The 19873-nt window shown below is 43.5% G+C and overlaps 2 protein-coding genes across 6 annotated transcripts in view; both read right to left on the reverse strand.

The window, feature by feature from the left end:
* Positions 1-135: 135 nt before the first annotated feature.
* On the reverse strand, positions 136-1641 carry COX6A2 (cytochrome c oxidase subunit 6A2). The gene is made up of 3 exons (XM_083470887.1): positions 1422-1641; positions 674-816; positions 136-344 (listed from the first exon to the last, which is right to left on the reverse strand). The coding sequence occupies exons 1-3, from the start codon at positions 1513-1515 to the stop codon at positions 252-254; spliced, it is 330 nt and encodes a 109-aa protein (XP_083327013.1). The 5' UTR covers positions 1516-1641; the 3' UTR covers positions 136-251.
* A 680-nt stretch (positions 1642-2321) lies between these two features.
* Positions 2322-19873, reverse strand: part of LOC310691221 (integrin alpha-X-like) — a 33194-nt gene continuing 15642 nt past the window's right edge. For 4 of the 5 annotated variants that reach the window (XM_083470875.1, XM_083470877.1, XM_083470879.1 and 1 more), the window contains 21 exons: positions 19444-19576; positions 18647-18795; positions 18227-18361; positions 17921-18127; positions 16180-16310; positions 15427-15584; positions 14298-14446; positions 13104-13235; positions 12225-12298; positions 11220-11361; positions 10978-11091; positions 9816-9895; positions 9479-9562; positions 9228-9306; positions 7952-8059; positions 7665-7739; positions 6866-6979; positions 6592-6684; positions 5802-5912; positions 4726-4903; positions 2322-3167 (listed from right to left, as the gene is read on the reverse strand). In XM_083470875.1, coding sequence (XP_083327001.1) covers positions 4769-4903; positions 5802-5912; positions 6592-6684; positions 6866-6979; positions 7665-7739; positions 7952-8059; positions 9228-9306; positions 9479-9562; positions 9816-9895; positions 10978-11091; positions 11220-11361; positions 12225-12298; positions 13104-13235; positions 14298-14446; positions 15427-15584; positions 16180-16310; positions 17921-18127; positions 18227-18361; positions 18647-18795; positions 19444-19576 — 2403 coding nt within the window. In that variant the 3' untranslated portion in view covers positions 2322-3167; positions 4726-4768. The remainder of the gene's footprint in view (positions 3168-4725; positions 4904-5801; positions 5913-6591; positions 6685-6865; positions 6980-7664; positions 7740-7951; positions 8060-9227; positions 9307-9478; positions 9563-9815; positions 9896-10977; positions 11092-11219; positions 11362-12224; positions 12299-13103; positions 13236-14297; positions 14447-15426; positions 15585-16179; positions 16311-17920; positions 18128-18226; positions 18362-18646; positions 18796-19443; positions 19577-19873) is intronic. The other variant, XM_083470876.1, reaches the window with a different exon arrangement.

Below are 19873 nucleotides of genomic sequence, written 5' to 3' on the forward strand. Positions count from 1 at the left end.
TCTAAAGCACTAGGCATCAACTGTTTCCCAACTGACCTCTTTTCCCTGAAAATTTGGCAGAAGAACAACACTTCCCCCCCCCCCACATTCCCCCAAACTTCCTCCAATACAATACAATTTGAAATACCAAGAAAGTGCTCCATCCATCAAAATGTGATTTTATTATCCCTGGAAACCTGTCTCAAAGCAGTAATAAAGTTATACAGGGATATATGCCTCCCTGTCCCCCCGTAAGAAAGAATGGCAGTGGTTCAGTGGTGGCTGCTTCCTTCATAACCTGTGGGTAGTGGGTTGGTGTGAGGGTTATGAAAGAAGGTGTGGTTTCCATCACCCCAGGGGAAAGGCTGAAAAAGGAGAGAGAAAGAGAACTGAGGGCTAGATTGCCAGTACCCCCTTCCATCTATTTATTTTTTTAAATTGCATACCCCTTAATATAATGAAGAAAATCATTACAATGATATTTTTTTAAGCAGCTAGCACAGTATGATGTAAAATAGCAGACAACTAAAAGCACAGAATAAAAACCAAACTCAGCCAACATTTTAAAAGACTAAACAATAATTCACATGGTATCCTTTGAGTAGCAATATCCCAAGCCCCATAGCTTGACCTATCTGTTTTGGAAAATGATTCTCCCTAATCCATTATCAGAACTCTCCTGCTTAATTCTTACCTTTGATCGGAGGCGCAGGTGATGATATGGGATGAACTCAGGTGGTTCATGCGGGTGATTTGCTTGTTGCAGATAGACATTCAACATGCAGACACCCACTCCAGGAAGTGCCACCACAAAGGACAAGATTTTCCATGTTCTCACTGCATCACAAATAGGAAAGACAGGATAATCCCACATGCAAAGCATAAACTGCAGCAGATGGCATTGGTATGGTGTTGTGGCATCCACTTCCTTGGAGCAACACAGTGCCTCCTTGTGTTATCCTGAGCCACTGGCACATTTTGATTCTCAGGGGGCAAGTACCCTCTGCCCAGTACCTACTCTATGATCTACTGTTGCACTGTGCCCTCTAACAGACAAATAAGGTCATTCTCAAGGTCCCTTTCTTTGCTGTCCTTTTTTGTGGAAAACAGATCAGATACCAAAACACCGGCATCTTTCCAAGAGCACAAACCCAGAGGGAAAGCAATGGGGTAGTACATTTCAGTTAATTGGCCGGGGGGGGTGTAGAGAAAGGGGCACTTATAGAACTAGATAGTGGAAGATGCCGTCACTTTAATATGTACTTAGCTTCCTAGGACAGAAACTTCACCAAACCTCATAGGGACCCCAATCCAAAAGGCATATGCTAATACATAACCATTAAGATAAAAGAAAGAATAAATAGGTAGCAATCGTGACCTAAGAACATGGTGCTGCTAAACAATTTATGCTATTGGCCTTGTCTTTTACTGAATTCACTTACCACCTGACCCATCACCGTGGTGCCCACTAGCAGCTGCTGTGGCAAGATTTCGTCCCTGGGCCAGCAGTCGTGTGGCCCTCAACCAGGGAATCATGTGTGAAGCCAAGGACGTCTGAGGTTGTCAACAATAAAGGTCTCTCCTCGTCGGGCTGGTTGGTCTCTCTTCACTCTCCTGTGTTTAAGGCCTTCCTGCACACTCCCTACACCACAGCCCTCTCCTCCCCTTTTCCAGACCTGACAGTTATGCCCATCTGACCATGCTTGGCCAATCAATCTGAGAGACAAACATAGCCCAGCTTGAATATTATCCAGGAAGGCCATCGACTAACACATGTTTAAAGACCAAGGTCTCAATACCCTTGGCTTGAGGCCCAGGAACCAACCAACCTCTTCTCCCCACCCTTGGATTCCTGGCGTCTATTTATAGCTATACTCAAAGCAAATGCAGACTGCCCAGTCTTCAGAGGGTGTCTAGCATGGAATACTCTAGTTGTGTTAATAAGATAAGAATGGGGCTACTAGGACACATTATAAGTAACATATGACAAAGTACGTGCTGAAATTTAACTTAAGTCTTATATCAAATTGAAATTTGGTGTTTGAGATAGTATGACATTTTTTGCAGAATTCTGACATGTTTCCCTAAACACTGTTACTTCCATCTAGGCTGGCTGAGCATGGGCTTCCTCACTTTGACAGATTTATTTCCCTACTATGCTTTGCTTTTAGTTGTCCACCAGAGCCTAGCTCTCCCTTTTTCTAAACCTTTAAGAACCCAGACTTATCCCATTCCTGCCTTCAGATCTCTCTTCACTGCCAACTATGTGACTTCTACATCAGTAAAGAGCATCAAGTATTGACAGTCGGATTCAGTGCATATTACACAGCTATGTGACACCATGAAATGAAAAGGTGCAACTTTATTCAAAGAAACCAAAACAGCTCAGACCCAGGGATCACAGGAACTCTTCCAAATGGCCTCCCACCACTCCTCTGCATTTAGCCAGTCCATGACAAACATGCAGTGACATCCCTGCATGATGGCAACTCATCCACAACCCACCCAGTTCCAAAGAATGCCCTCCTGTTACCAAGGTACCAGCTCACCCACCCCACCGTACTCTACCACCCAAGCTCTGATGCCATCCTCACTCTTTAACAAGTGACACTCTTCTGGTAATGGTCACGAGAACACAACTACCGTAAATCTAGATTCCACCATAAAACCACTGGATAGTTCTTCTAAATAAATGAACATTTTAAAGTAACCAACCTTTTGCTTTAAATGTAACCTTTAAAAAAAGGAAAGAAGGAAGAAAGGAAGGTATTTGAGCCAAAACACATGGGGCAATAAAAAAAAAAAAGCATCCTTTCTATCATCTTTGAAATATATTTCTCTACAACCCTGTAGCATAGTCCCATGGCAATATCCCTGTTGCAATATTCTGTTGCAACAGAAACAGTGTGTGGCATCTTAAAGACTAACACATAACAACGTAAACTTCTGTGGGCTAGAGTTTAATAAAACTGGAAACAATGGGGAGGGGGTGATTTTCCAAGTTTGTTTGTTGTTTTTTCAAATCAGTTTTTAATTACCTTATTTTAGCATTTTGAGATGTATTTCTCTTTTTCACACTGCTGAATGCTTCCGTTTTGTGTAAGGTTGTCTCTAGGGGTTGACAAATCTGTCAATTTTGATTTCTCTTCAGTTTCTTCTTTTTTACTTATAAAAATAATTTGATACTGCTATTTATAAAAAATAAAGTTGTTTACAACAATTGTACACAAAAACAATACAATTCAAGTTGTTAAATTTGCCACACTTCCACATCACTTTGCAGTAATTTTTAAAAGACAGTCCTCATGGAAATTCATCAGCATTTTAATCCAAATTTCCCCTACTATATATTTTTGCAAGCAGTTTCCCCATATATTTTACATATTATTTCATTAGTATATGCATTTGCTACATGCTTTCCTATAATCCACACTTTTTTTAGTCAGAAGACTATATCACAAAATTCGGGGAAGGGCAAATTTTGAAGGCTAGCTGTGCTGTGATTCATGCATTGTTTCAGAAACTGAATTACCGAATTTTTCGCCCCATAGGGCGCACCGGCCCATAGGATGCACCTAGTTTTTTGGGGGGGGGAATAAAGGGGGAAAAATTATTTCCCCTCCAGGTGCGGGGCTGGGGCAGGGGAAGCCCGAGCTTCCCCTAACCCCAGCCCCCAGAACAGGCTGCTATCTGCTAGCCGTGGGAGAGCTGCACGAAGCCCAAAGCTTGGGGCGTGCTGAGCTCAGCGCGCCCCAAGCTTCTGGGTGCAGGCAAGCTCTCCGCTAGCCCTGGAAGAGCTGCGCGAAGTCATGCAGCCCTCCCACGGCTTGTAGAGAGCTGCGCTAAGCCCGAAGCCTGGGGGCACTTAGCTCAGCACGCCCCCAGGCTTCGGGTGCAGGCACCCCTCCCCAAGCCGTGGGAGAGCTGCGCGAGGTCGCTCTCCAGGCTTCAGCAAAAGCCTGCATTCGCCCCATAGGACGCACACACTTTCCCCCTTCATTTTTGGAGGGGAAAAAGTGCGTCCTATAGGGCGAAAAATACGGTAGGTTCACATGAAACAGCAAACCAAACCAAGTTTCTCCCTCAACTCTAATTGTCCACACCACTATCTCTTACTTTTCCCCTCAAAAACCCACAGTACCAGCATAATATTTCTCAGCTTCAAATACAACCACTGCTTTCAATTCCCTTAATCATTGTACTGCCTAAATGAAAACATGCTATCAAGGACACTGAAGACTCCATTACTCCCCTTTCAATAGGCTTTGGATGAAAAATTGTTCAAGAGAATCCTAGTTTGACATCCTCAATGACATTTTTGCAGCACAATTGAAGTCGCCTTCCAATTCTATCAGCCCACAGAATTAGGTGTAAATTTGTGCTAGAAATGTGGCACATTATGCTGGGGATAAACTGTAATACTGTGGTCCTTTTTTGTATCCAGTCTGCTGAAGGGGTAAAAGAAGAATCTGTTTGGTTAAGGAGAAATGTCACAAGACATGATGATTGTCAAGAGCTTAGATGTCTTTTAAAGGAGGGGGAGGATTCACAGGAAATAAGGTTATCAAAGAGCTGCAATGGATCCTCTGAATCCCAGTCACTAGGGAGCAACAATGGGGGGAAATCTATTGCCTCCAAGACCTGTTTGTCTCAGAAGCATCTGGATGACCACTGTGGGAAACTAGACATTTGGTCAGGTCCTGGAAGGCTCTTCTTATGTCCTTAAAATGGGCTTTTGAGGGTTACCTTCCCCAGAGTATCGAAAAGCCGCAGAGGAACAGGAGGTTTATTAGTAGACAGTGTCTTTGCTGGGAGAAGAGGTGTCTAGGTCTTGAGGGCTGGGTTGTGAGGTGGGATCTGCAGCTTCATCACCAGCCCCAGCCTCAGTAAGCATCTGCTTATATTGGCGCTTGAAGAACCCAACCTAGAAGGAAAGAAAGGAGCAGGGAGCAAGTGAAAGAGAATAATAATGTTACATTTCACTCTTCTAGAAATATAGTGCTTTATTTCTGAGATTATGGCATGGAAATCATACCCTTTGATTGCAGCAGAAGCCATTTGCCTCCCACCCACCTAGGATTACCCCAGTGAGGAGAGGAAAGCACTCTGAACATGCTCAAGAAGCACATGCTTTTTGTTGTCACTTCACAAACAGAAATGCAGGCATCACCAGCCTTTTGGGACCTTTACAAATGAAAGAAACTGTCATGGGCTGCACACACACACACACACACACCACAATCTACTCTATTGGCTATACTAAACTGCTGTTTTTAAGCCTAATTTCAGTGGGGGTGGGCAGGCATAGCAGATCATTTTGGAATTAGGGAAGGCTTCTGTAGATGCCTGTGGGCACCACATTGCTGGTTGCCACATTGTTGGTTGTCCCCCAAGCTGGTGAGGCTCACCTGATTCAGTGTTAAATTGAGTAGTGTCATCAGCCCAGCCCAGTAGAAATTTGACAGGCACCTTCTTTCTTAACCTTTAAAGATTTGCTGAATGCTTTTCTTTGCCACCAGGCTTATGCAGACAATTAAGAAAAACATATTCTGTAAAAGTTAGTTGATGACCTGTGGTTTTCCTTTTTTAAAAGTGTGTGTACATACACACACACATTGTAAACCACCTCACTTTTTTTAATGAAATTGCAGTATAAACAAATAAATATGACACATATGTGAACCTGACATCTTATGTCAGGTGGGTGTGGTTTGCCGAAAATGGCCTCACAGACCAAATTCAGAAGCCTTACAAACCTTCCCCACGTCTGGATTAAGCCCTCCTTCGCTTTTCATTAGATTCCCCCTGCAACTCTGCCTCACCTTGTAGAGGACTGCAGCAATGACAGCAAGAAGGACAAGCCCCGCAATGGCACTGCCAATGATCGCAGGCAGGTAGTTGTAGAGCTCTATTCGTTCCACCATGGTCTGCACCTGGGTGGGAAGAAAGTGAACAGAACCAGACTAACCAAGATATCCTGATGTCATCCTCTAACCCAAGTGCTGGGGTGAGTGGGAGGCCAGAGGTCCAGCTGCCAGTTTTCTGCTCTAGCTCCCTCCCTCCCTTAGTACAACGGTAGACATCTCTGGCAGAAAAACCCAGGAGTTTAGACCCCAGCTATAAGCACTGGGTGATGCTGGTGCTCCCCCTGCCCTGAAAGCAGCATCATATCCTTATAGTTCAGAGTCTAAAGATGTCTAAAGATGGCCAGTATTTTGCAGGAGGGATTAAAACACATACCAAAATGTAAGGTTTGCACAACTGAAGTGGATTAAAGGGTTTTGTTGCCCTAGCACAACAAATCCACTTCAAAAAAATACTGGACTTTTTGTGGTTTGGAAAGTGATAGGGAACTGCATTGGAAAGTGTTGGGCAAACAACTGATTACTGGGAAGATGCATAAACACTCCAAAAGCAAATCAGGATCAATGCAGCATGAATACTTGCCATATCACAAATGTTCGGTAAAACCACTGTCTAACTCTCAACTGTTCAGTGCCTAACCACTGCATAAGCTTTGTGCAAGCAAATCAGAATGAAGGATGAATAAGCAGGTTATCTGAGGGAGTCCTAAAATCAACTAAGTGCACCACTGCCCCTTCCCCCCATTACCTGGGCCTGTGCAAAGCCTTCCTTCTGTGTGTATTTTTTCTCATCATAGGAAATCTGGGCCATGCTCACCAAGACAACTTTCTTCTGCTGGATCTGGGGAAGAGAGAGCAATTCCTTCTGAGAGAGGGGAATCCCTTGTCAGGCACTGACAAGTTGCTGACCAGCAGAGCAAATTAACATTTTGCAGGTCACAAAAAAAAATTGTTTTGTTGTTGTTGTTGTTGTTGTTTTAAAAAAACCTCAATATAATACCCATCAATGGCAACCTCTATACCTGAGATGCCCACTGGAAACCGACATCCCCCTTGATCCTGAATTCCAGTGGCTCCCGTGTCTTCAGTGACAAAATGTCACAACGGATTATCTTGCAGGAGGCTACAGAGCAGTCCTGAGAGAGGTGGAAAGATAAGCTGGGGTGAGCAAGGCCAAAGGGAAAACTCACTGCTGAGCAGATATATCTTCAGCCAGCATGGAGCATGGCAATTCAACATCCTGAAAACATCTACTTTCTTTTTATTAAAGAAGTTTCTAGCCACCATAGTTCCGAGGATGGTCTCTGCTGTTATTATAATATGCTTCAATAATAATAATAATTTATTATTTGTACCCCGCCCATCTGGCTGGGTTTCCACAGCCACTCTGGGCGGCTTCCATAGAAACCAAAAAACACTAAAATATCATACATTAAAAACTTCCCTGAACAGGGCTTCCTCCAAGGAGTTGTCTCTCCACTCCTGTTATCATCCCAACAGTTCTGTGAGGCAGGTTAGACTGAAAGAGAGTAGCTGGCCCAAGATCATTCAGAAAGTTTCATGGCTGAGTGAGGATCTGAATCCAGACTTCCCTAGCCCTAGTTAAACCCATCTAAACACAACATCACACTAGCTCTAGATAGCTAGGAGCTTCAAGTCCTGCTTTTGGGCTTCCCACAGGCATTAGCTGGCTACTTTGAGAACAGGCATTAGCTGGATGGAAGGGGCCAGTGATCTGATCTGGCAGGGCTCTTCTTGTGTTCTTTTATATACAACAGATGTAGGTGATCCTGGGGAGAGGCTGCAGTATGCTAAACTCACCAGAAGGGGGAGGTCTTTTGTCACTGGAAAATCTTTGGTGCCAGCACTTTCTTTCTCCAAGACACACTTGGCAAACTGAGAATGTGGGAAAAGAGACAGTTTAAATAATCAACCTTCCTTCTTGGAGGTCCTAGGTTCAAGCCAGCCCCACATCTGGCAGGCTGGGAGTAGGACATGGCATGCTTTACCTATTTCCCCAACAAGATAAATAGGTGAGCAGAGGCACTTCATTAGAGATTAGGGGTATTATACATTGGGGTGGTTAGAGAATGAGCAGATAATTATACCTGGGAAGAGACAACCTGAGACACATTCCACACCTGGATCCCTTTCAGTTTTACAGGGATCTGAAATGTCACAGAGATGGGGACATTTCGTTGACGGAGATTTTTCACCTGAAAGTGAAATAGACACTGTTCAAGGCAGACAGAACACACCATGGGTCCTGGATGTCTTCTTCTGTTCAGTTTCTGTTAATTGATTTTGTGGGAACTTGCAGATTCTGGCTTCTAACAATTAACTCAAGGCAGTGTCAATTTACTCTTGGCAGAAAGCCAAGGTCTGCTTGACCTAGAAACTACTTACTCTGATTGGTTAACGACCAGCACTCAACTCTGTTATCTGGGAATGCTAGCACAGTTAGGTGTGTTAGGTGTGTTAGGAGTTAGAAGTGCTGTGTATGGTTATGAGAGAGAGAGAGAGAGAAAGAAAGAGAGGATTTATTTTGCTTTTATTTGTATGCAGAAACTCTGCTGGTTTTATTTTTCCTTTTAATAAATCCTGTAAATAGTTATTCTGAGTCTAGCTGACTAGTCATTACCGCCGCGACTAGCTTCTTCGCTGTGCAGGAAAACTCTGCTACGTTTGGGCTAAAGCCAGTAGGGCTATGCCTGACACTTCAAAGTTCCATGATCTTCCACCCCACTCAGTACCATTTGAAACACGGGCAGTGCCCAGCTCCCTCCCATTCTCCCTGTGTCCCCATCAGGCACAGCCACCCTGGGTCAACCCATGGACCACACCAGATCTAGTCCCAAATTAGTTTGGGGGCAGAGTTAAAGCTTAATTAGTGGTCAGAAGACTAATTAAGCATATGGCTGACAGGGGAGAGGACCCAGTGCCCTTTTCCAAGCAGCTTCTTCTGCAGGGAATTCTCAGTACCCCAACCAAAGTCATTTCCAGGTAGTCTGTTTATTTAGCATTCGTCCTGACTGGTTTGCACCAAGTCTGATTTGGGGAAGAAGCAGGTTTGTTGCACAAGAACCCCAAATCAACTTTCATTAAGCAAGTTAAATTTGCCAGTATATGACTGAATCTCACTCAAAAATAGTGACAGACCAGAAGCACCTCAAACTACAATGCCCTGGATTATTATGGCAAGCTAAACGAATATAAAACTAATATAAGTCTACAGAAATCCTGGTTTCAAGTAACCTCACTTTTAAAGCTTTTGTTGAGACCTCATTCTTGCCCATCATTCCCTTATTATTCTCTCCTTGCCTGTACCATTTTCCTCTTCCTACCAACCACCAGCCACCCTTTGCCATCCCCTTTGCCCTTCACCTCATATCGATGTTCCACGTTCTTGCTTGCATCCTCTTGGCCAGCTGTGAAGTTAATGTACTTGGTTGACTCCTCAATGCTGTGAAGATGAAAGAGAAATGAACATCCGTGAGAAAAGGGACCAGGCTAGGATGGTGATGGGAAAGGGATATCTCAGAGGTAATATCCTTGTGAGTAGGAATCAGGGTTAGCTCTATTAGAGGGCACTCTACAAGCACCGCTTTACCCCTGAAACATCCATAGTTACTTACGCTGTGACAATGATATACACAGCATATTTGACAGGCAACTCCGCTTCGTGAACCATATCCTTGGTGATGTTGCCACCGTTGTCACTGGGCAAGTGGAAGACAACAGATATGTTAGTTTTTTGTTTAAGGACTTGAACATCATGCACTATTTCATCATGCTCTGCTTCATATTAGTGTTTCCATCATGTACTACATCGAGCACCACTGCCCTGTCACAATGCAGCCAGATCTGTTTCACACTTCTCTCTCTCCCCTCCAAACCCAACGTGCCCCTTACATTATAAGAAACATGGAGTCCACATTAGGCCACATAAAGCTGCAAAACTGTGAACATCACCTGTTGGCACTGGCCATGATCCGCAGAGTGTCCCCTAGATCAGCATCTGGGGAAACGTCAAATGTGGCAATGAAGATAACCTGCAATACACCAACATATGATATGATTTCTTATTTCTACATGTGAAGGTTTATATGTATGGAGGGCTTTCCTTAGAGAAGGTAGTCTATACCTGGACTGCCCTTAACACATGAACCTGCAATACTTTGAGACCACCGACACATCTAGGCTAATCTTGCCTACTCTGACTGGCAGCAGCTTCTGAGGGGGAGATTTATTCACCCTATCCTGCTGCCAGCATGGTGTAGTGGTTATAGTGCTGGACTAGGACCTGGCAGACCAGGGGTCAAATCCCCACTCAGCCATGAAGCCCACTGGCCAATCACTGCTCTTCCAGCCTAAACTACGGTACTTCACAGGATTGTTGTAAAGATAAAATCAAGAAGGGGAGAAGTGTACATGGCACCATGACCTCTTTGGAGACAAAAGGTGGAATATACTGATAACAACCATCACCACAACAACAATAATAAAAATATATGCTGAAGATTGAACCTATGACTCAGTGTACCACTCATGCTGTTCTATGACCTTCGTTTGCCTCTACTTTTTTGCAAAGCAGCAGTAAGTTTTATTTATTGGATCTGATTTTCAGGTTGGAGGGTTTGTCGGAGGGGTAGCAATATTGAGTTAAAAATACTTCTTTTTTCCTTTTTGGGGGGGCAATTATTAAAATCATCTTCAATGACATTTCAATCTCTCTTTTAAGAGAATCAGGCCGTTCTTTTCACACTGAACAAAAAACAACTCCCTGCACATAGACTAGTGCATCAGGTAACGGTAAAGGACCCCAGGGCGGTTAAGCCTAGTCAAATTCGACTATGAGGTGTGGCGCTTAACTCCGCTTTCAGGCTGAGGGAGTCAGCATTTGTCTGCTGACAGGTGGTTAGGCAACAACCCTTTCCCTTAACATGCTAACTTTCCACAGGCAGTTGAGCTTAGACTTAGAGGGAGCATTTAATCATGCAATGTCCTCTGACATGCTACAATTCCAGAAGGACACCTGTTTTGTTTTTGTTTGTTTCTCTCAATGTGACAGTTAGCCTTAAGGTAGCACTTATGAACACATCTTGTGGCATTGAATTCAAAGAATATAATATACCTTTGCTTTACTGTAGAAAATTGGGTGATTGACATTGCAGGTGGTGTTCCTGCTGACATCTTCTTCAGACGCAGTAACTGAATGGCATTTAACACTCACGACCCTCCTGCTGAGCTGAGAGAGGGTGGGGAATTCATCATTTATGAATGGATCCTGACAATAATTCCCAAGCAGCCCCCATCCCTCCACCTGCTCACTGACCCTGCTCTTCCCCATGCCTGCATCCCTACTGCTCTGCTCACCTGTGGTAAAGTGACCTTGCGGTAGGATAACCCTGCAGGGTAGAAAAAGCTCAGTGTGGTGCTGTAAGAGTCCTCTCCATGATTCTGGATGGAAGCTGTTACATTGAATTCACCAGTCAGACCTACAACTACAATGTCCAAGCTGTGTGTAGAAAAGAGGGGTGTGTGCAGGATTAGAGGTGTCAGATACATAGAGATTTTCAAATATCCAAGAGATTTAGGCTCCTCCTAACGACCCTGAGAACCCAGTGTTTGTAGGGAAGTTATACAATAATGAGCACTGATTCTGAATTCATCCCTGACTTATTTGTCTTCCCACTAATAATTCATTTTACCCACACTTTAATAGTGCATTTCCCCATTTCCTTCCTGACTGCATAAGGTTGTGGGGTTTTTTTTGGGGGGGGGGGGAGATGTTAAGTAGATTTGTTGCACCAGAGCATTTTAATTGACATTAATTGCACCAATCTCAATTTCTATCCAGTATGTGCTTGAACTCCTCCCACAAAATACTGACAGTCTGGAGGCAATTCTCCTATGTAGTCCACTCGATTTGAACAACAAAAATAAAACCAATACAATAAGAGGGCATGCATTAAAGTTTGCAAACACCAAATATTGAGCAAACATACTAAATGTTTCATCTCATCCCACTTCATGGGCACTGATTTATTTTCTTAGAATTTCTGAGCAATACTGGGTACAAGGCCGCCAGTTACCAATGTGAAAGGTGGGTGTGAAAGTTGTGTTAAAATCAACCTGGTAATGGTAAGGCAGAATATAAATCTAGTGACTGACTGGAGAAATAACTCACTCGTAGGTGAGAAATGGCAGGTCTGTGTATCCTGTAACTATTGGGGGGGAGGGAATATCCCTATCACAGTAACAAAACCATGAGACAGAGAAATTAATTTTTTTGAGTCCTGATGCCCAGAAAACTACAGTAGATATATTGAAGATAAGGGAGAGGCAAAACAGAAATAGAGAGAGCAAATATTTTCCTACCCTGAGAAATTAAATGAAGCTTCTAAACGGTCTTCACATTTCCCATCCGTGCCACAATTTTTCTCAAAGTGGAGCTGTAAAAGCATGCAGGTCACAACATTTTACTTTTGTAGGCACAGAAATTTTTAGTGGAGAGAAGAATTAAGCACCAAAAACTAATGATGGAACCCAGTTCCTTGGTGGATGACCTCTACTCAGGTCCAGCCAAGCCTTTCCCTCTCCTGTGTTTCACCCCCACAATCACCACCTCTTTTACATTGTTCATTTACACATGACAAACCATATCCACCCACCCCCCACTGTGCTTACACAATAGCTCAAGGCCACAAGGTTGTCTAGATGAGGGTGTCAGTGGCACCTAGGAGCAGTAAGCTGGGGGAAGGCGCCATGAGGACCATAATACAGTGGGCTCACTCAACAAGGAGCAGGGATATGCAAATTGGTCTTTCAGTTTCTCATTTTTCCAGTCAAAAGTTCAGTTCTTCATATTTCCACTTCAGTTTGCCTGCCTTATCAGCAGTTAGTGTGAATTTATCCTAATATACAAATTAATGCAAACAATTTCGCCTAATATAACACAGGTTTGTATGTTATTTTCACAAATGTATGAATTTTTATGATTCCTTTACCCAAGTATTTGCATTTTTCGGGGGGGGGCAAAATATGGCTGGAGAACTACATGGAAAATCTGGAGAAGTGTGGAATTTTGAAGGATGACTATGTTTCCATTCATGAATTGTTTCAGAAAGTGTGAATTAGGCAGATTTGCCTTTCAATGCAAACAGAACTGAATTTCTTCCCCATCCTTAACTAGGAATCCTGCTATAATGTTGCTGACTCTCATATTGTAATAAAAAGACTTGGGACTGAATTACTCACCAGTGCTGTGTGGTTCTTTTCTGAGTCTTTGCTCAGGATGGGCTGTAGTGTGGGGGCTTTAGCAATGGGCTTCCCTACGAGGCTGAAATTGAGCCGCAAGGTGACAGGCGTCAGAGTATCCTCAATGCAGATCTAAAAGATTGGAGCACAGAAAGAGACTTCCTTAGAATGCATACTGAATGTATACACTCTGCACAAAAATAGAGTTTCTGCATGCCAAAAATTAAGTTTCTCTTTTCATTGCATGATAATATCAGGGAAGGTCTACTTTACATATTGCTTCTGAACCAAAGAGATGTATCCGAGATAGTCAAAGGGATGCTACAAATATTTCAATTTCCCCACCAGCCCTTTTCCCCTCTGAAAAAGAAACAGAACTGAAAATAACTTGGTGGCTTTGGATTTCTCAAATTTTTACTTTTCTGTGTGGCTTTCCTGCAAGCCAGCAGAACACTGCACCAGCAATGCACTTATAAAGTGTGTGCCTCCCTAGCAGAAAGTAAACATGCAATTCCAGTACTGCACTGATATGTGCTTATATAGTAATGGATACAAGCCATCAGAGTCTGCCAAGAAGTAAGGAATGACTGTATAGGATGCTCTTGGCCACATTTACAATGCTATGCTCTGTTCCCCATCTAGTGGTGAAACAAATCAGAAGAACTGCCGTATCAGGCTCATCTAGTCCAACTTCTCACAGGGGCCAATCAAATGACTATGGGAAGCTCACAAGCAGGACCCATGTACAACAGTGCTCTCCCTACTCACAACTCCCATATAGACTGGAGATGAAAGACAGAGCCTCTCAAATTTAAGACACTTTCTCCAGACAACCTGTTTATTGAGCATTCATCCTCATTGGTTTGCACAAAGTCTGTGGTAAGATTATATGACGTTGGCTGTTTATGGATAATCCATTCCAACTTGTTTGCAGGGAGATTGTATGAAGTCACATCAAACAAGTGTTATTCCACACTTTCCATCACATTTTCCCATTACTACCCCTTTTTAAACAAGTGGGTCTGTTGTGCAAGGGTGCAAAATCCACTTTAACTGTGCAACTTGAATTTGCCAGGGTGCACCTGAATCCCACCTGCAAAATAGCAAAATAGTGGATGGTCTGAACCCCCCCCCCCCAAATATTGCACCTCAGATATTTAAGGGAATTAATGCTGCGCATAAGGCCAAACTTACAGGCAACTCAATTGGGTGGTTCTGGCATTTATTCTCAAGGCCTATCTGAATGTTTGTAGTCAGGACTGATTTAGAGCTGAAGGTGGCTCGAATCTTTGTTCTCTCGTGGTCTAGGGCCAAAGTGTAGTACAGGTCACTAGAGATTTCACCTGAGAAAGAGAAATAAGAGGGTAGGGATTGTGGTTGGCATGAGAAAAGAAACAAGGGAGAAGTTGGGAGGGCAGGAACAGTGAAGCTCAGATCTGAGGGTAGAATGTGGCCCTCCACACCTCTGTATCTGGCCCTTGGAATATCACAAGCTACAACCTCTCACTAGCAGTGGCGGAGGAAGCCGCTTGGGTGCCTGGGGCGACGTGCTCAGGGGCGCGGCACACCACAGTGCCTCTAGAGTCTGCCTGCCTCCTCCCACTCAGCCACCCATTCAAGGTACGGGATACAAGTCTCTTCCCATGTCAAGGAATCTGGGGAAGGGCAGATTACAGAGGAATACAGCTCTCCCCCCCTTTTTTTTTTGGACAGAGGTTTTGTATATTTAAAAAGCAGGTGGAAATCAGCACTAAAATTTTCCCCAGCACTAAAATTCCATGCTGGGAAAAGCTTCACATTGATTTCTGTCTTAAAGGCACAGATTCTGCCCATTGGGGGGAGGAGAGGGCAAGAATTCCCATCCTGCCTCTGGCAACCCTAGATCTTCATACAGATAAGGACATCCAGGTAAGGATGGACTCAGCACCAACTGACTTGACTGTGAAGGCCAAGGAGCAGCTACCTTGAAAGTGGGGCTGGTGAGGAATACCTAGAGTTGGTGTCAGACTCTTTCTTGAATCTTTCCAGCAGGGGAAGATGAGACCTAGAATTCTACGCTATGCCGAGACAGAGAAAAGGCACATCTGAGATGGGCATCTCTTAACCTTTTCAATGTGTAGAGAGGCATGTGGCACAGTCCTCTGGATGAATGTGGTGGGATGCTTGAATTCATCTCATGACAAAAACTCCCATCACACATAAGTATATGAGGGAGAGGACTTTACCCAAGATGGTTCAGGTTATGCAAAGAGAGCTATACCACTTCCCAACCCCACTCCATGTCCCACATAGGCTTATGCCAGAGCAAGCATTGTGGCCTCACCTAGTTTATCCTGAATAGCTTTAGCAACGGTAAAGCACACTTTTGCCATGCTGGCTTCAGCCTTGAGAGATTCCTGTTCCTGACACTGGAAGTTTGAGGTGGGGATTAAAGGTGGGAAGAACTCAATGGAGACTGACACATGTAGAACAGGACGTGTCCTGTCAGTAGGGATAGGGGAAAAATCAGTTTGGTTAGGATTTTAATACCAACTTACTTAATTCATGCCTTCCAAAACAGTACAGGGAGAAAAACATAGCTATCCTTCAAAATGCAGCACTTCTCTGAATTTTGTGATGCAGTTCTCCAACCAAATAATGTTGGGGAAAACTGTAACATTGGGGAAAAGTGTTAGACATGCCCATTAACCTCAGTGGGTCTACTCTAAGTAGGACTAGCACTGGCAACAACCATTTGAATTCTGCAGGTGTTGAATTCGGTACCCACTGCAATCACAGCATTCATCTAGCTGTATTTAAGAATATTTTTAAAATTATTATTCCTACAGCCATTTGCACAGTTTTTGCACTGCCATTTGATAGCTTTTGTGTGTACTGAAAACTGTAAGCTGTGCTGAGCCTCTTTATTAAGATAGGGACTAAATTTAAACAAGGAAATAAAGGAGAATATGTACTACTACGTATAACATTTACCTCTTTACTGGGGCATCCATGGAAATGACTTTTCTCCTGTTCAGAGGAAACAGAATAAGAACAGGGAGGGGAGAGAAAGGCTTTCCCCACTCCTCATTCTCACCTCAATAACAGGACCCTTCCTTTTTGTCCAACAGCAATATCCTTCAGGCCATCCCCTGTAAGGTCTGTTCCTCCGCTGACAGCTTGACCAAAGTACAAAAACCCTCCAGAAAACTTCAGCCCTTCAATGCGCTGCAAACAAAAAATGAAGAATGCAAAATGGAAGGAGGGTGGCCTCAAGGCCAGACAGAGAGACTCTGTGATCCTCACAAAACAAGGTTAACAACAAATGAGGCATCAAAAGATCTGTACATATTCCCAACTGAAAGACAGCCCATCAAAATATTATACTATGCTTTTCTTTTTAAAGAATATCAAAACCTAGCAGCGTTCTAGTATGGAATGGTGTAAAAACAGACACAAACATTTCAAGTGAGTACAAATCGTCTTGAGAATTTCTCTCTTAGGTTGCTTTTACATTAGAGCCCTTGAGTGATACTGAGGCATTGTTTTTCCACACTTAGCTGAAAGTGTGGAATTCAAGAGGTCCTCCACACAGTACTATATTATTCAGCAATGCCTTTCCCCCTGCTCAAGAATCTTCGACAGTGTTTACTTTGGAGTAGTTCTCATTCTCTTAAATTCACATTAATCAAAGTCACATTAATCAAAACATTTTTCCAGTTCAGTCCAGTTAATTTATTTCTAATGAAAGCAGGTGGAGGGCTAGTAATTAATAGCCTCTGAATTGCCCCTATGTCTTTTTCCATTCCTAAAAGGGATGTAGAATTACTAGTTTCTTTCATGTTATTTTTCACAATAAAATTATTTGTTGAAAATATTTGCATATTACCCTCCATACCCAGGATGCTTCACAGTAAGAATTTATAATAAAATGCAATTACATAATTAGAAAGACATAAAAACTAAAAAATATAAAAAGCAGTTAAATTAATTAATGCAATGATAGAGATAGATAGATGATAGATAGATAGATAGATAGATAGATAGATAGATAGATAGATAGATAGATAGATGATAGATAGATATAGATAGAGAGTTAGATAATAGGCTTGCTCCAGATGCAGTCATTCTAAAAGTACTGAAATTAACGAAACTTCATTGGATCAGTTCTAAGTCTGAATAAGCCTAGATCTAACCCATAGAGAAATTAAAGCCTACCTCCCATGGGAACAGAAACTGACCTAGGACCAACCCAAGTTGCTTTTAGATCACATGTTTATTGAGAATTTATCCTAATTTGTTTGAGGGTAGGTTACATGACATCACAAGAAGTGGGCTTGCTTTGTAATAATGTCAAATGTCAATATGTGATTGAACCTGACCTGCAAAACAGTTACCATCTGGAATCACCCTAAGAGAAGCCATTCAAGTGACAAATTTAAGAGGTTATCCTTTAACTGCAATCAGCATGAAGAAATAAATAAACAGACCCTCCAAGATGAAAAATTTAAATTAAAGACAGAGGAACCATGAAAAGCCTCCATAGCACTTTGCCAACACTGGAAAGGTTCGTGCTGCAAAAGTATTTTATTCCCCCCCCCAACCAATCCACCCAGTGTTAAACACTGGATTGCATCAAATAAACAACACTGACTGGAATCTCTATAAAAACGATTTCAGAGAAATTTCAGAGAAAAGGACCAGTATAGCAACTCTAGATGTACCTCTAAGTGCACAAAGAATAGGAAAAAGGAGGCAGTTGCATTGAGCAAGGGCCTCTTGGGAGGCAGCACAAGCAAGGGAGGTCCTTTGTAGGCTGGAACTGGTATTGAGCTCACCTGGAGGTACTTGGGGTTGATAGATGTTCGTTTCCCCCCAAATATATATAAGGCTCCTACATTCTCATTCTCCATGGGTGCCCCAATCGCCACATCCATCCATCTATCCCCGGTGATGTCACCTGTTTCTGCCATGCTGGCACCAAAGCGACTGAAAACGTGCCCTGCTTCTCCTTTCAAAGTCATGGTGCAGTGAAGTCTTCCTTGCTATACAGAGTAGTCAAATAAAACACTTGAAACATTTCCAAGCAAGCAACCCCACCTCAAGGTCTCAATCTAATGTACTCTCCCCATCTTCTCCCTTACCTTAAAATGACAGACATAAACCCTTCCACCTGTAATAGCATCATAGTACATGGGGGCTCCAACCAGCACCAAGTCCGTATCAGTGTCTTGATCAAGGTCCACAGAGCACAGCGCCGCTCCAAAATAGGAACCAACCTGTGGCATCAGACAAATGTCCCCTTGAGTTTCGCTTCTACTTTCCATTCCCAGACCTGTCTGCCGCTTATGACTACACAGCCAGCACATGGCCCTCAGCTGAGTAATCCAGCCCTTAACAGCAACAAAAGAAAGTTCTCCACTTCTGGCTTCTATCTTGGAGCCATTTTCATCATATCATTGACGCCATAGCTTCCTCACCTCCATTCCAGGTTCAGAAGCTTTCTCAACAGTCTCTCCATTCCACCACCAGTCTCCTTTGCCCTAGCCCAGCTCAGTTCATACCTGTTCTCCAACAGCCTCAGCTGTTAGTTGCCACTTCCCACTCCTGGCCGCTTTCTCAAAGAGAACCACTTTGCCCACGTAGTCATAGCGGGGGGCTCCCACTACAAGGCCACTTCTCCCATTAAGCAGGACAGCTTGGGAAGAATAGCCTAGAGCAGGGGTGTGCAAAAGGTTGATTGGGATCTCCTGGAACATCTCTGGCTGCTTTGCAAGGGTCTCTCCCTCTCAACTACGCAGTAGCAGATCAAAACAACTTTCCCCCACCTAGATAGCAAGGGGCCCAAGGCCACTTCATGGCTGACTGGGATCTCAGCCGCAATTTTCCCAGCCCTAGCATGATGCTTTAACCACTATACCACACTGTCTCTCAGTATAGCATAGAGCTAGTGCAGTTGTTTACATAGAATTCTTATAATGAATTATTTGATGCAGGAATCTGAAGAGTGGAGACAGGGGGGAAATGTGTGGTGCTAAGAGTATCTAGATGGTAATTTCTATCTGTGCTCCTGAATGGAGAAAGGGTAGCATCTGCCAAGATGCAGCTGCCTCTGGGGTGGAAATGTACCACAGTAAAACATGGTAAACCTGAGGTGGGGGGAAGGCAGCAGAAGCTGGTCTATTAGGGTGAATGGGGCACTGCCCCACCAACCTCAGTCTAACCTCAGCCAGCCCCCAATCTGCCTGTCATTGGGTCTGGCCCCACCTACTGCTGCTCTCCCTGCCTTCTGCCCCAACAGTCCCCCCCCCCCCATGGGCACCAACCACCACTAGCTGGAGAGTTTTGTTTTAATACTTACCAAGATAAGCATTCTTCATCTCCTCAGTGGTGCTGGAGGCATTAAGAAAGCTTGAGTCTCTGTTACTGTTCTGATACAGAAATAGGCCTCCAGACCAGTCAAATGCTCCTACTGCTCCCAAGACAGGACCATCCTAAATCACAGCAGGCAACACAGCAGGAAGAGTTGTCCACAAATCAACATCAACAGGAGGTAAAAAGTAAAAAGGAGGATTAGGGAAAGATGAAAAACTGAAAGATTAAAAAAAAAAATCCCTACAACTGCAATTGAACATTACAGTAAGTAGCACTACCACTGCTGAGCCAGCCATCTTTTCTCCCTTTGGCTCACAGGATCATCCATCCAGAACCAGCATGGTTGTATGATCCTAAAGCAGTACTGCAAATTTCAATCATTTTTAAGCTTGTTGCTAACTGAGATTGAATTCAGC

The sequence above is a fragment of the Podarcis liolepis genome (genome assembly GCF_965112155.1).
Source record: "Podarcis liolepis genome assembly, chromosome: 13".
NCBI classification, from domain to species: domain Eukaryota; kingdom Metazoa; phylum Chordata; class Lepidosauria; order Squamata; family Lacertidae; genus Podarcis; species Podarcis liolepis.

Bases quoted from the DNA above. Each gene is read 5' to 3' on its own strand.
- COX6A2 (XM_083470887.1), bottom strand. From the start codon at position 1,515: ATGATTCCCTGGTTGAGGGCCACACGACTGCTGGCCCAGGGACGAAAT. The intron at 817-1,421 runs GTAAGTGAATTC...TTTGTGATGCAG, and splicing joins CCACGGTGATGGGTCAGGTG to TGAGAACATGGAAAATCTTG. The intron at 345-673 runs GTAAGAATTAAG...CTCCTTTTTCAG, and splicing joins ACCTGCGCCTCCGATCAAAG to CCTTTCCCCTGGGGTGATGG.